Raw genomic sequence first — 16,411 nt, 5'->3', positions numbered from 1 at the left:
CCCATCAGCATCCCACAGGAGAAAGCTGGCCAGTCTGCTCCCATGAAGCCTGCAGTTTCAGAGGCAGTCTTCTCTGTCCCCCCAGGGTCGCTCTGAGTTGGCACATTCCACAGTACATAGGTTTAGTTGGTTGTAGGAGCGATCTGACTTGGTTTCCAGAGTCGGCATTGAGTCGCCATGGGCTGTGACTGCAATATCTTTGGCCATATCAAATCTATTCTTCACCTCTGTACATCACAGTACTAAATAGATCAGTCTTTTGTTTTGATATTCACAAGCAAAATTATAGATACTTTGTCTCGAGATCGATTTGAGTTGTGCTTTCATTCCTTAAATAGCAGCTAGACTTTGTTTAAATTCATGAATTCCTTTAGAAATCTCTGTGGAACTAACAGATAAACGTTAAGTGTAATAAATAACCTTGAAACCAAGGCTGTATTCCTGTGGCCAAATGAAATGGAAGGAAGTGTTATGAAATGCTGACTGTGTTTTTAACTTAAGCTTTCCCTGTTTTTAAGCTTTGTGAAGCCACAGTCTCTGTTGACATAATAATCTTGTTGCTATAGTGTTGGTGGTAATTGCATGGTAGCTAATCATCCTGTGAATCATCCCCAGAATGCAGTTCATTACGGAAGAGAGAAATATTTTCCATTTGATTAAAATGCTAAATTTATTATTCACATAAATACCGAGTGGGCAGGTGGTAGAGAGTTAAATAGTGTTTTAGACTATTTATCCAATTTATTTTTGAAGTCTAATTGACCAAGGAGCGTGTAGAGTCCAGGCTTTGTAACTTCTATAGATCCTTGGCTGGCACAATCCAGCTGACTTTCCTTAAGATCATAGATTATTTATAATTAATAGATCATTTATAACTTTTAAGTTATAAATAATTTATATTTTCAAGAATCTCCTACTTATAGTTCTGTGAACGTTTTCCAAAAGCAAGGGATGTTTAAAGTTGGAGATTGGAGCATCGGTTAACAACATGCACCCATAGAGATATATGAATGCAATGGTTTCTATGCGAAATCATCTCACATTGCAGAAAACCTAACTCCAACCACTTAATTTCTGTGATCACAGGTGTTCCTTAAATGGCTAGTGACAATCCACACTTTGTGACTAGTCAATACCATGGAACAATTTTCAGGGATTCAAGAAGCCTAGGGCCCTGCTAGTGTAGTGGATTGTGCATTGTGCTGCTAATTATAAGGTCAGTCATTCAAAATCCCCAGCCACTACAAGGATGACTTTCTACTTCAATAAACAGTTAGTTTTAGAAACTCACAGGGGCATTTCTAGTTTGCCCTATTGGGTCATTCTGAGTTTGAATTAACTCGCTGGCATAAAATGGGTATAATAATCACAATCTCCAAATGTTCTGAATGCCTTTCAATAAAACTCTCTGGGCATACATGAGATATATATAGATCTATATGTTTGTGTGCGTATGTACATGTATATATATGTGTGTGTATACATGTATATACATAATTAAGTAACTATACTCTTACTGCCTATATGTACTTAGAAAATATCTGCTAAGTAGTTGAAAAAGAAAACACTTTAATAAATTTTAAGTATGAGAAATATATGCTACCTTTTCCTCACATTTCAGTTAGTCTGCGTGGACTAGAGAAACAAATTCAAACACACATATGTAGGTATATAAGAAAAAACTGTACATGCAAGAGACATTACACATTGAGAAAACATTCCAGCCAGTCCAGATCAAGTCCATAAGTCTAATATTAGCCCGTATATCTGATACAAGTCTATGAAGTCCTCTTCAGATTCATGAAATACATGCAAGGAAGATGACAGGCCCGTGGATGGAAAGTCTTGTGGATCCAGTGGCAGTGGAAACATCTCAACGCTGGCAGGGGTCTCCATGTGGGTCCTTCAAACCCCCCCACCTCCAGCCCCTTCTCTAGCGTAGCTCCATGTGTCTTGTCCACAGGAATGTCTCGCAGGCAGTGAGCTCGTGTCTCTCCTCCAATGAGCTATTTATCTCCTAATGAGGTCATCAAGCTGCGACCCGATTGACAGGTTAAACTCCACCCCTTCGATCTTAATCTCCAAATGAGGTCATCAAGCTGCGACCCGATTGACAGGCTAAGCTCCACCCCTTCACTCTTAATCCTCTCAAATTGACAACAAATGATGTAACTACTGTAGCTACCACATCATCTGTGGTAGTTACAAACATATTATACCACCGAGGGTGCATGCATTCCTCTTAGGGGTTTCTGTTTGGCATGAATCTTGAATTTATCTCTTTATTAAAGTTTTATTTTATTTAAAAATTTGCACAACACAGTTTGCCCAGGAGGCTGTCATAGTTCTGGTCTACAGACAATGTTTAAACCATTTATGGAATTCTTAAAATATTTCACCATGCATCCTAAAGCCACCTAGTGGATTTAAAGTAGGAATGCCGATATTCACCGAGTCGTGGGCAAGTGATGGCTAGGTAACTACCCTCTCACTTTGACTCCTCTGTAGCATGCCTGGCTTTGGGGCTTACCTCTAAGGAGAGCGTTATCGTCTTGAGTCCATTCGGTGTTGTACCTTGAAAAGCATTTAAACCGTCTGCACTTAATAATCACTCCTTCATGAGACGAAGGCTGTAGTCATTCTGGTGTGTCCTGTTTTCTCCCCCTTTTCCTCAAAGGACGCTGACCTGCTGGACGTGGAAAGCAAACACTTTGAAGACCTAGAATTCCAGCAGCTGGAGAATGAGAGCCGCCTGGATGAGGAAAAAGAGAACCTGACCCAGCAGCTCCTGCGTGAAGTGGCTGACTACCAACGGAGCATCGTTTCGAGGAAGGTAATTGTTTTTTTTTTTTAATTATGTGTGTGTGTTTTTATTTATTTTTTTTATTTATTAAAAAACATTTTATTAGGGGCTCATACAACTCTTATCACAATCCATACATATACATACATCAATTGTATAAAACCCATCTGTACATTCTTTGCCCTAATCATTTTCTTTTTTTTTTAATTTTTTTTAAATTTTAACAATTTATTAGGGGCTCATACAATTCTTATCACAGTTCATACATATACATACATCAATTGTATAAAGCACATCTGTACAGTCCCTGCCCTAATCATTTTTTTCTCCTCTTTTCTTTTTTTACATTTTATTAGGGACCCATACAACTCTTATCACCATCCATACATATACATACATCAATTGTATAAAGCACATCCATACATTCCCTGCCCCAATCATTCTCAAAGCATTTGCTCTCCACTTAAGCCCCTTGCATCAGGTCCTCTTTCCCCCCCCCCCTCCCTCCCCTTTCCCCCCTCCTTCATGTGCCCTTGGTAATTTATACCTCGTTATTTTGTCATATCTTGCCCTATCCGGAGTCTCCCTTCCCCCCTTCTCTGCTGTCCCTCTCCCAGGGAAGAGGTCACATGTGGATCCTTGTAATCAGTTCCCCCCTTCCAACCCACTCACCCTCCACTCTCCCAGCATCGCTCCTCACACCCTTGGTCCTGAAGGTATTATCCACCCTGGATTCCCTGTACCTCCAGCCGTCATATGTACCAGTGTACAGCCTCTGCCCTATCCAGTCCTGCAAGGTAGAATTCGGATCATGGTAGTTGGGGGGAGGAAGCATCCAGGATCTGGGGGAAAGCTGTGTTCTTCATCGGTACTACCTCGCACCCTAATTAACCCATCTCCTCTCCTAAACCCCTCTATGAGGGGATCTCCATTGGCCGACACTTGGGCCTTGGGTCTTCGAGGAAGGTAATTGTGTCTGGGGCTGTAAATGTCAAAGACAAAGGTAGCTCACAGATGAGGGCAAGTCAACAAGTGTTGCTTAAAAAGTCATAACACCATTATTACACAAAAATATCAAAAAGAAGCTAACGTTGCTCAACATAACCTCCATCTAGATCCAGACTCTTCCGAAGGCAATATTCCCTTCTCCCTGTAAGAGCCCTGCCGCATAGCGGTTACAAGTTAGGCTGATGAACCCAACTTTCTACTCCCATAATGAGATATAGTCCTGAAACCCACAGGGGCAGAATAGACTATGGCAGTGAGGTTTGGGGGTTTATTTGGGGAACATTTCTGGAAAATTATGGGCTCTTTGATTTGCACGCATCAAAATGTAGTTTTGGTGTATTGTTTCTTTTAAATATTCGTGGAGTTTGAGGAACAAAATGAAGCCGAGGGGGCAAGGTCAAGGTTATAATTTGGATGGGATGAACTTCCCAGTGAAGTTGGCATAGGCCAGCCCTTGGCACCTTCCAAGAGTCAGCAGGGGCCTCATTATGGAGGGGGGGAGGAATTCCTAGGTGTACCTTTTCTGTCCTCGTTCTCACTGTTGCAGATTTTTATTTTCCTAAAACTTCATAATAAGCCCTCCTCCCCTCCCTGAGTCTCCCATGTGATTCAAGAAAATCTCCCAGAATTAACCCCTCAGAGTCCCAATAAGCAGTTCCCATAACCTTCTGAGTTGATCGCTCTGCCTTGAACTTAACTGGCCCAACAGATTGGCTTGGAAGCCACTATTTGATGGGACCTTGCTCTCTGGATTGTGTTGGTAAACCCGTGACTTATCCCTGATTCTCATTTGCTTCATAAAATAGCCTTCCTTGACTTGCATTGGCAAGCGCGTCGGTCAGCTCTTTGAGCTGGCTGGCGTCTGTCGCATAGCACTTTCTGCCCCGATCACGCCGAGAACTTGCCGAGGCCAGCACATTCACTTAACATTGAAACTGTCCGGCCTAAGAGATCGACGCCTCTTCGATGGTAATTCTGTACTTTTTGAAAACCTGTGTCTGGCCTTTGGCCATCGTTTCTCCATTCATCAAGGTTGTTGGTCTTCCCTGTCTTGACTCTTCTTTTATCTATTTATCTATTTATTTATTTATTTATTTTTCTTGACTCTTCCTTAAGGTCCTCCTGACCTTCCTTAAAATCCTTGATCCACCTAAAAACCGATTGTTTTATTTCCCTTCAACAGTTTGCAACGTTTCTGCAATTTGGGATGTTGTCCACATGAGTTTGTTAAAATTTGAGACTAGCCTCAACCTCAAAATTATTTTTTCCCATGGCGTCCAAAGTATCTTCTTTTAAGAGCGCCCTACTGAGACAAGTGTTCTGTTGGCATCCATTGATTGCAGCCACGTGTCTGAGCGTATTTTGTTTGAAATAAACCTGGCCATATAAGAATCGGAACCCTAGTAGCAGTACTTTTAGACCCACCCCACATATTGGCAATAATTAATGGTGGTTGTCAGGTGCCTTTGAGTTGGTTTGACTTATCGCAGTCCTGTGTGTAACAGAATGAAACATTGTCCAGTCCTGAGCCATCCTCCCAATTGTTCCTACGTCTGAGCCCATTGTAGCAGCCCTGTGTCCATCCATCTCAATGAGGGCCTTCCTCTTTGTCATTGCCCTGCTACCTCGCCAAGTCCTCCTCCAGCGACTGGTCTCCCCTGACAACATGGCCAAAGTACATGGATGAAGTCTCATCGTCCTTGTCTTTAAGGAGCTTTCTGGGCTGTACTTCTACAATAGATGTGTCTGGCCTCCAGTTTTCTTTGATCTTCCATATTCAATACGCAACTTTCACGTGCATATGAGGCCACTGAAAACACAGCAGCTTGGGTCAGGCACCTAGTCCTCAAAGTAACATCCTTGCATTTCAGCACTTTCAAGGGGTGCTGTGCGGCAGATTCCCAATGCAGTGAATGCTTTGATCTCTTTGCTGCTGCTTCCACGGGGACCGAGCAACGTGAAATCCTTGACAACTTTAACTTTTTCTCCCTTTATCATGATGCTACCCATTGTTCCCATTGTGAGGAATTTGGTCTTCTTTGCATTGAGATGTGAGCTACACTGAAGACTGTGGTGCCTGATCTTCAGCATCAAGTGCTTCAAGGAAGCAAGGTGGTATCATCTGCATATTGCAGGTTGTTAATAAGCCTTCCTCTCGTCCTGATGGCACATTCTTCTTATAAGCTAACTGATATAGTTGAAGTTTATTGTGCCAACCTGGCCAATAAACACATGTGGAGTTAATTGAAGGGTGGCGAGATAAATGGCTTGGTGAGTCTCGCCTTTTGAGTTCTCGGGTCTCTTGCTTTGTGATGGTCGGACCGGGGTGCAGCTGTCTTAGCCAGTTTCCTGCTTCAGCTGGCAAGGCCGACTTCCTGCAAGACATCCCCAAGGAGAAGCCACATAGACCTACCCTGATGCAGCTCTGGATGCTGGGGCATCTGTGTGGAGACCCCGGCCAGCACTGAGATGCTTACACATTCACTGATTCTGCTTTCCACCTGCAGCCGGCATATCGTGTGTGATTTGTGAGATGGAGGAGGATTTTGTGAATTGGTGCACTTAACCTTTATATAAAAGTCTCTCTTATACATGAGTTTCTGTGGATTTGTTTCTCCAAAGTACCCAGACTAATACACCAACTTCTCTGATGATTTGCTCACCATACACACTGAGTAAGATAGCCTGCCAAATACCTTTCCTGATTTTAAACCATGCAGTGTTCCCTTGTTGTGTTCACATACTTGCCTCTTGATTCGTGTTTCATGCTTTCAGCCAAGACCTATCTGACATCAGCAATGATAAACCTTTTTCCATGTCCTCTTCTGAATCCAACCGGAATTTCTGACAGCTCCCTGCCAATGTACTCCTGCAACCATTGTTGGATTATCGTCGGCAAAATACTATCTGCATATGATATCAGTGATATTGTTCTGTAATTTAAACAGTCTGCTGGGTCACCTTTCTTTGGAATGGGTACAAATAAGGATCTCTTCCAGTCAGTTGGCCAGGTAGCTATGTTCCAAATTGCCTGACCTAGATGAGTGAGTGCTCCAGTACTGTATCCGCTTCCTGAGACATTTCAGTTGGGGCTCCATCAATGTATGGAACCTTGTCTTTGCCTAATGCTTGCAGTGCACCTTGAACTTCCACCCGCAGTACCATTGGTTCTTGCTCATACGCTACTTCCTGAAATGGTGGAATGTTGACGAGTTCTTTTTCGTACAGTGACTGTGTGTTCACGCCTCTTCTTTGAATGCTTTCTGTATCATTTAGGATTTTGCCAGTGGAATCTTTCAATATTACAACTCTGGGCTTGAGGTTTTTTTGAGTTCTCTGAGGTTAAGATATGCTGAGTGTGTTCTTCCTTTTTGGTTTTCTAACTCGAGGTCTTTGCATAGTACGTGATATCTGGCTTTGTCTTCTCTAGCGGCCCTTTGAAAATTTCTGTTCAGATCTTCAACTTCCTTATTATTTCTTCCATTTGCCTTAGCTACTCTGTGATTAAGAGCAAGTTTCGGAGTCTCTTCTGACATCCACTTTGATATTTTCTGTCTTTTTTTAAAAAAAACATTTTATTAGGGGCCCATACAACTCTTATCACAGTCCATACATGTACATACATCAATTGTATAAAGCACATCTGTACATTCTTTGCCCTAATCATTTTCTTTCTTTCTTTTTTTATATTTTATTAGGGGCTCATACAACTCTATTCACAATCCATACATATACATACATCAATTGTATAAAGCACATCCGCACATTCCCTGCCCCAATCATTCTCAAAGCATTTGCTCTCCACTTAAGCCCTTTGCATCAGGTCCTCTTTTTTTCCCCCCTCCCTCCCCGCTCCCTCATGTGCCCTTGGTAATTTATAATTTGTTATTTTGTCATATCTTGCCCTATCCGGAGTCTCCCTTCCCCCCCTTCTCTGCCATCCATTTTCTGTCTTTTTAACGACATTTTGCTTTCTTCATGAATGATGCTCTTGTTAATCCACGGCTCACACGTCGTCTGCTTTTATTTTTGAGTGTGTGATGAAGCCCATTCACTTTGGGTATCCCTGCTAATATTTGAAATCTCAGTCACATAGCTCCAAGCATCACAGGAGACGCAAGCCACCACCCCTGTACGACGAAATGTATTCCATCTAGAATACATCCAGAGGCAAGCGGTGCATAAAAGTCTGGTTAATCTACCTTAAAAGTGCCATTGTCTCCAATGACATATGCTTCTGCATCTGAATCTCTTTGTGTATGAATCACCTAGTAACATTTGGCAGATTATGGATTCTGCCATCTATGGCCAGTGTTTCCCATTTCAAACTAGGTACCTTGACTTGTGCTACAGATGCATTTATGAATAATATTCTTTTTTAAGATGGACAATCAGGAATTTGGACATTTGTTTTAAATTACTTCCTTTTGAAACCATAGTAACTTGCTTCAGACTAATTCTATGAACAAAGTCTATTTTGGAATTTCCTTTGTTTTCTCTGTTGACTGATTATCAAAGCTGACTGGTGGCTAACTGCCACTAGAAATAGCCCATGGTATTCTGCGCAAAGTACTGTCCCCACCCACATCCAAGCACCTCAAACCCAGCCTGTGTTGCTCCGAAACTTAGAATCACACTTCAGAACGCCGTACTAATCTGCTAAAATTGAGGGAATGGGGAGAAGGAGGAAGCTTCTCAGCTCTCAGTTTAAAAGAACAAATTTCATTGTTGTTTTTTCTCATGGGGTCAAAGATTCATTTATAGTATAAAACAAGATTTCCTGTTTACTGCCAGCTTCTTCAAAATAGATTTTTAAAGCACTTGAACTGTATTGGCCTTAAGTACAGAAACATGCTGAGGTTGGCAAGTGGAAGAAAAAGCTCCCCAGTGTCCGCATAATTTTCACTGCCTAAGGAACCCTGGAAGAGGCCTAGGGGCATAGTGGACTCTACTCTCAGCTGCTAACCACAAGGTCAGCAGTTCGAGCTCACCAATCTGTCTGAGGAGAAACAGGGAGCTGTCGGCTCCTATAAAGGTTTGAAGTGTCGGAGATCCGAAGGGGCCGTGTTACCCTGTTGTATAGGGTTGCTAGCAGTCAGCTTGGTTTGGTTTTTGGAAGGAAATTTGGTGGTGCTGTCAGTTCAACATTATCTTGCTAACTGCAAGGTCAGTGGTTCAAACCCACCAGCTGCTCTGAGAGAGAGAGGAGACTATTGGTTCCCATCAAGATTTACAGGAAGTCTCAGAGTCAGAATTGACTTGATAGCTGTGGGTTTGGTTTCAGTGTGGGCTCTTTTGGGTGTTGCCCTGGAGTCAGAAATGATTAGCCAGCCGCCACCACCAAACTCCCAGCTCAAATTCCCCCGGTGACAGAGAGGGATGGGGGCTGGAGCCCTTCCTCCATTAAAACGTGGTCACTATCATTGCAGTCGTAAATAGGCTTGCCCTCTTTCTTCCTCAGTCTGGCCACCTTTTGACGATCTAATGCCTCTGACAATCTCTTCCTGTAGGAGAAAATTTCTGCATTGAAAAAGCAAGCCAATCACATCGTCCAGCAGGCCCAGCGGGAGCAGGATCATTTTGTCAAAGAAAAGAATAATTTGATAATGATGCTACAGAGAGTAAGTACCCCCGTGCGGGCCCTGCCCGCAGCGAAACGTCGGCTTGTTCCATCGTGGGGAAAGTTGCCCTCTCCGAAGTACATGCCTATTAAAAACGCCTGTCTTTGTCATTTAAGAAAGACCCGTGTCTACATTTTTATTAAATAGTGGATGTCTTTTCTGTATGTTTTCATTCCATCCCTTCCCCCACACTAGTCATGCACTGGCCTGTGAATGCTTAACGCTACGTGAGACAATAAGCAGAGACATTTCTTCCAGGATGCTTTCTCCACATTGTGAGCCCTGGAAGTATGAAAATCTGTATTTTTAAGTCTCCTTCTTTAGAGAATCTTATTTTTCTTCCAAAGGGTAATGCACGTCTAAAAACCAAGTGCTGAGTGCCCTTAGAAACCACTGGCGGCTCCACAGGAGAAAGAGGAGGCTTTGTAATCCCAGAAACACAGTTACAGCATTGGGAAGCCACCGCGCCAGTTCTACCTGATCCTACGGGGTCACCAGGAATTGGAATCTTTTCAGTAGCAGCAAGGGTGTTTTGGTTTGGATTTGGAGGGGGGTTATTTTGTTTCTTAAGGAAAGATGCTCATGGTCATACTGTAAATAAGTTGGTTTAGCCGCTCTGGCATTTTGAATCCTTCTCTATTGTGTGCGCGTTTCCTAGAAAATGCTGCATTGCCTTTGGCAGGTCTGCATGGGTAGATGCCCCGTGTGGTAAAGTTAGCACTGTTCTCACCACGTGAACTGGGTTCCCTGAAGTGGACCTACATGTACGGGACTCCCTTCCACAACCAGTTACCGTCCAGTTGATGCCCAATCATGGCAGCCCACACGTGTCAGAGTAGAGTTGTGTTCGATAACATTTTCACTACTGATCTTCCAGAGGTCAGCTTCCGGTCCTTTCTTTGACAGCCTCTCAGTGGATTCAAACCCACAGCCTTCAGTTAGCAACTAAGCATTGTAAACGTGTGTCAAACCTTTTCACCACCGGGAGCGCTCCTTCACCCGAAGACAATACAGAGCAACCTGTAATTGAACTTCCCAGCAGGGCCCCTCATCCAGGGATAAAGATAAGACAGTCTAAGGAGTGAGCTCTCCTGCTGGCCCAATGTGACATTTGGGAGCTCAGAGACAGAGAACATGATGCACAAAGAAGTGCCAAAAAACAAAGCCTTACACTCAGAGGGAGGCCGTCATGGTCCCACCTGGGAGAAAAACTACAGTCAGACTCTTCCCACCTCAGGAATGTTTAGGTTGAAACGACAGGGGCAATTTGTCCTTCCCCTGCCATTAGGAGTCCACTTGAGGTACCTCTGAAATCTGCACAGATCTCTGAGTGCTGTCCTCTGACTTCTTCAGCTCCTAGCAATCTCCAGATGGCGCTGAATTTCCCGTCTCTGTTCAGAGAATGAATTTTGATGCCTTTAACTTCCCCATCACAGCTTTACTTTTTGCTCTGCGTGTTCAGAAGCAGGCTTTGAATCAGAGAGTGTAAAATATCGTCTTTAATGCACCCGCCGTGCTTCCTCAAGCAATTAGGAATAGAAATACCCTATAATCCAGGAATCCCTTGGCTGGATATATACCCTAAAGAAACGAGATATATGCACGAACAGAAGTATGCCCATCCATGCCCATCAGAGCACCGTTCACAAGAGCAGGAGGATGGAAACCACCTAAAAGCCCACCTGTGGAAGAATGGCTAAAGAAACTGTGGTCTGTACATACAGTGGCATCCCTCACGATGTCAAAGAATGTCGGGTCTGTGTTGCACCTCACGGCATGGATGGAACTGGAGGACATGAGGTTTAGTGAAGTTAGTACCAAAGGGTACAAATTGTATGAGACCACTCTTACTAAAAGATTATCGAGAAAAGGTTTTTACATCAAAAGAAAAAAGTCTGAATGGTTACTGGGGTGGGAGAGGGAGTGGAGAAAGGGGAAGACATAGCCTAGAAGGTAGACATATGTGAATTTGGGGCAAGGGGAAGACAATATCTAACGAGAGGGTGATAGGAGAGAAAAAAAGAGAAGAAAGGGAGGAGGAAACAGGGCAAGCCAATGGGTGGCTTAAGGAGTTATTGAATGCCAACATGATCACCTGATCTGCGAACCTCTACCTAACGCACAATAAAAAGCTAAATACATATAATATTCATATATATACTGTATGCATATATATAGTACTTAAATTGCTTTGAAGTTTTAGCAAGAAATATACCCCTAGTGCTTTTTAAAAATAATAAGTGAGCATACGGTAAGATGTAACACATGCCGAATCAAAATATAAAATGTCTTTTTATGGTAAAAGTTGTGACGTGTATTCACTCAGGAAGATTTTTCATTTTCCCTAAATGATCTCCAGTCCCAATCAAAATCCAGACAGACTCTTTTGGAAAATTCACAATTAATGCTCAACTTTATAAGACAATGCAAATGGCCTAGAAACGGCAAAGCAAGTCTGAGCAAGGAAATAGATTGCGGGGATTTCTATGTCTGATTTCAAGGCTTGTTTTAAAAGTAGTAATTAAAGGCAGCGTGATACTGGCATACAAATAGATTTAGAGATCAATGGAACCGAACAGAATCCAGAAACAGATTCGCACATGTCGAATCTATTACTTTTTGAGACAGCTTCCAAGAAAGTTCAATAGGGAAATATGAGGGAGCTTCAAAGAGTTTGTGGAAAATTTGTGTTAGCTCTTTTAATTCCACTTTTACACAAACTATTTCAAGCCAACTCATAAAAATCTTTCCAACCAATGATGCTAGATTAGCTGGCTACACATGAAAGAAAAGTAACTTTAGTACCATCCTCCTAGCACACCACACATACCGATTAATCTGTGATAGACCTCAAACACACATGTGAAAGTGAAAGCGCTAGAGCCTCTAGAAGAAAATCTATGAGTACGAATGCATCTTCATTTCTTTGAGGACAGCAAAGGCTTTTGAAAAAGAAAACGGCAGGATTTGTATTCAGGAAATAAAGAAAGTGAGCACTCAATTACCAAATTACTCAATTAACAAAGGAAGCAAATGTTTCAGGAGGTACTATGCAAAAGAAGACAAGTGAATGGCCAATAAGTCGCTTGAAAAACATGGAACATTATTAGACTGAAGGGAAATGCAAATGAATTCACTTTTAAGCAACCTTTAAAAATTATTTTTCTGGTACATTTTATTTGTAAACATCGAGTAAAAAGCACAGATCTTGAGTGTACATTATAATGCACCTACAACAAGATCTCAGAGCCCTGGAGGGGCAGTGGGGTACTCATTGGGCAGCTAAGTTCAGGGCCGGGAGTTCGAAACCACCAGCTTCTCTGAGGGAGACAAATGAGAAATGGAATAAATTTGTCATCAAAAAAGAATGTTTCAAAACCTCTATCTTTAAGCAAGATGTTCTCTGTGATAGGGTAAGTATACATGCCTCCAAGGAAAACCAGTGAATGCAGCTTTTATTCAAGTTTGCACACCAACCCCGAAAGCCAGTGATGAAGGAACTGAACAATTCAACCAAATTCTCCAGAATGGAGATTGCATGTTGGAAGTGTGTAAGACCAATGCCTTCTTCGTGGCAAATACCCTTTTTAACAACCTGAGCGGTGACAATACACATGGGCCGTACTAAATGAAATTCACGGGAATCAAATTGACTGTGGGAAGAGACGAGAGAATCTCAATGTCATCAACCAAAACTATACTAGGGACCCACGGTGGAACAGACCATCGATTGCTCATAGGAAGTCCGGGTTAAAGTGGAAGAAAGTGAAAACAAGTCCACGAGAGTCAAAATAGGATCCTAAATATTTCCCACCTATGTTGAAAGATCCTCTTGAGAACAGATGTGAATTGAACACTAAGGGCTCAAGACCAGAAGAGCAAGCGCATCATACATGAACTCATCAAAGGCATCACTCATGAGGACTGCAAAAGACCCTTAGAAAGACAGGAAAGAAGAAGACCAAATGGATGTAGGAAAGGCTTTGAAATTTGCTCTTGAATGTACAGTAGCTAAAGCTGCAGCAGCGCTCCAGCCACCTGGAAGCTACCTGAGACGCCAGATTTATGAGGGAAAGAGAGAGGTACTGGGGAGAGACACCTCTGCGCTTGATGAACCTGCCAAAGGAGGAAGCTTTACAAAGGTTCAAGTGTGGGAAATGCTCTAGGACACAGCCACTTCAGACTCAGAATGTTCTCAAACTATCCGAACATTCTCCCAAATAAACACAATTGTAAACACATTCTGACCTAAGGAGGATTTCCTTTAGTTTGCATCAAGGAATCTCCTTGTCACTCAGCAGTTGGGCCAAGTTTCTGGTGCCTTCAAGCAGTCATGCATTCAAGGTGTAATCAGAATCTTTGCACCCAAGCAACGGCCCCAGGTGATACAGGGCAATCTTTCCCTATATATAGCAGATGGAAGCAATAATGAAATAAAGGTGTTGAATAGAATGTTTCAAGGTGCAGCCTGAGAAGACAACGTAAAGTATTCTATGACGTGGTGCTGGAAAAATCAAAAGGGAAAAATGTGCCCTGGAGAAAAAAAGTCAAGCGTTGGGGGGAAGTGTACACGAAATATTAAATGATATAAGAAGCACCCAAAGCAGATGGAAGACAGAATTATGGTATCAGAAAGAATCACTTTTAATCATTTTAAGAGGGCATTATCTTGTCAAGAAACAATGATGTGGAGGGAAGAATTCCAAGCCGGACTGAGGCATTGGCAAAGAACAAGGCTGCAGGAATTGGTGCTATGCCGATCGAAATGTCTGAAAAACCCGAGGCAGTACTGCAGGTACTTGTCTGTGCTGCCAGTTGAGCGACAACTGCATGGCCCAGTGATCGTAAAAGATTCATATCTGTGCCCATTCCAAAGAAGGGAGACCTAATAGGATGCATAAACGATTGAGCAATATCATTCTCAGCGCAACAGGCAAGTGAAAGTTCACTGAAGATAAATCAACACGGATGCAGCAGTACATCCGCGGCCAGAAACTCAAGCAGGATCCTGAAGAGGAGGGATATTATTGCTGATGTTAGATGGCTCTTGACTGAAAGCAGAGACTACCAGAAAGATGTTTACTTGTGTTTCAGCGATTATGCAAAGGCATTCAACTCTGTGGATCCCAACAAATTATGGATAGCATTGTGAAAAATGGAAACTTCAAAAACACTTACTTGTGTTCATGAGGAGCCTGCAAATATATGTAGTCTTAAGGGAATACTGTATGGTTTAGGAAAACTGTGTCTCAGTTTGTATTCTCTCCCCATACCTATTCATTCTGTATGCTGAGCAAATAATCTAAGAAACTGGACTATATGAGAGGGTACCTCCCCCTCCCAATGGAATTTTTTTTCTTCAAAGATAGGTATTTAAGTGTTTTTGTTTTTTACAAAACAACCTTATCACCTTCAAACTACCCTCCATTACACTTAATACATTTGTAAAATTGGCGATTCCATTGTTGGAAGCATTTTTCAAACTTATCTGTTTGGATGGCTGACAGCACCTCCCTAATTTTTTCTTCATCGCTTCCATGTCATCAAATCACTGTCCTTTCATGTCCCTCTTCATTTGCAGAAACAAAAAGGTGTCATGTGGAGCGAGGAAGGGGTGTAAGTTGTGTGGGGCAAGAGATCATGATGGTTTTTATTTGCCAAAACCTGGTACATTGAGATGTCTGGGTTAGCAAGTGCACTGCCCATGTTGGCAAAACCATTCCTCTGTCTGCCACAAATCAGACCTTTATGTCGCATACTGTTACACTGTCATTTCAGAACCTCTAAATAGAAAGCTTAGTGGAACGAAATCCAAATGCATTATGAGTAGGCATTTTTGTCTGTTTAGGAAGTTGATGGACGTCCAGAACGAGGTTTGTCATCAATTAAAATCATTTCACCTTTTTTGAAATGAGAAAACCACTTGTACACTTGAGTTTTTCCCATAGTGCTGCCCTTGTAAGCTGCATTGAACGTCACAACCGTTTCTGTGGCATTTTTCCCAAGCAGGAAGCAAAATTTCCATAACCGCACAGTTTTCTTACATCGGCCATCACAAAAATTTAAGTCCGAGTGAAACTTCTTTTACAAAAAAATTCACCATGACCAGAGAGAACCTTCTCAGGTGATGCCACTGGGTGCACTAACAAGTTGCTCGATGCTTGCCTAGCATACCACAAAAAATGCATACCACAAAAGCTCCACATCACTCAGTGCAATTTCCAGGGGTTTTTTTTTCGGTGGTGGTCGTAGGTGGGGGTTTACACCATTGTATGTAGAAAAACAGTAGAGGAAGGCTTATTAACAGCCTGTCATATGCATATGACACAACCAAGCATGCTAAAAATGAAGACAACTTAAAGCACTTACTGATGAAGACCGAAGACTTTACACTTCAGTATGCTTTACAACTCAAAATAAAGCTAGTGGGCCACATAGTCGTCTTTCAAATTCTTCTGTACCCCTGATAGTGGAGAAAAGTTTGAAGTTGTCAAGGATTCCCTTTAAATTGGATCCATAGCCAATGCTCATGGAAACTTCAGTTAAGAAATCAAAGGACATACTGCATTTGTCAATTCTGCTGCCAAAGACCTCGTTAAAGTGTTGAAACGCAGGTTGTCTCATTGAGGACACGTGTGCTTGGCCCGTGTTATTTTCGATCGCTTCGTCTGCATGTGAAAACTGGAAAATGCCTAAGGAAGACTTACTTAAGAATCGATGCATGTGAGTTTTGGTCAAGAATATCGAAAGTACTATGAACTGCCAGAAGAGCAAAACAATGTGTCTTGGTGAATGTTTAATAGATTTTGTGTTTCTGTAGGAAAAGGAGAATCTTTGTAATTTGGAAAAGAAATACTCCAGTCTCTCCGGAGGAAGAGGGTTTCCTGTCAACCCCAATACCCTAAAAGAGGTAAGTTTTTTTTTTTCTTTTTGATTGAGGTTTTTCACTTTTATTTTGCTATTGTTTGGGGTTTTGTTT

General features: G+C 42.2%; 1 protein-coding gene across 5 annotated transcripts in view; it reads left to right on the top strand.

The window, feature by feature from the left end:
* Positions 1-16,411, top strand: part of PHLDB2 (pleckstrin homology like domain family B member 2) — a 128,010-nt gene that overhangs the window by 70,083 nt on the left and 41,516 nt on the right. For all 5 annotated transcript variants that reach the window (XM_075542545.1, XM_075542542.1, XM_075542543.1 and 2 more), the window contains 3 exons: positions 2,678-2,833; positions 9,322-9,432; positions 16,253-16,342. In XM_075542545.1, coding sequence (XP_075398660.1) covers positions 2,678-2,833; positions 9,322-9,432; positions 16,253-16,342 — 357 coding nt within the window. The remainder of the gene's footprint in view (positions 1-2,677; positions 2,834-9,321; positions 9,433-16,252; positions 16,343-16,411) is intronic.

Source organism: Tenrec ecaudatus, chromosome 2 (genome assembly GCF_050624435.1).
Source record: "Tenrec ecaudatus isolate mTenEca1 chromosome 2, mTenEca1.hap1, whole genome shotgun sequence".
NCBI lineage: Eukaryota > Metazoa > Chordata > Mammalia > Afrosoricida > Tenrecidae > Tenrec > Tenrec ecaudatus.
Note: the sequence above shows the minus strand (reverse complement) of the source record. Positions and strands in the feature narration are given on the sequence as shown.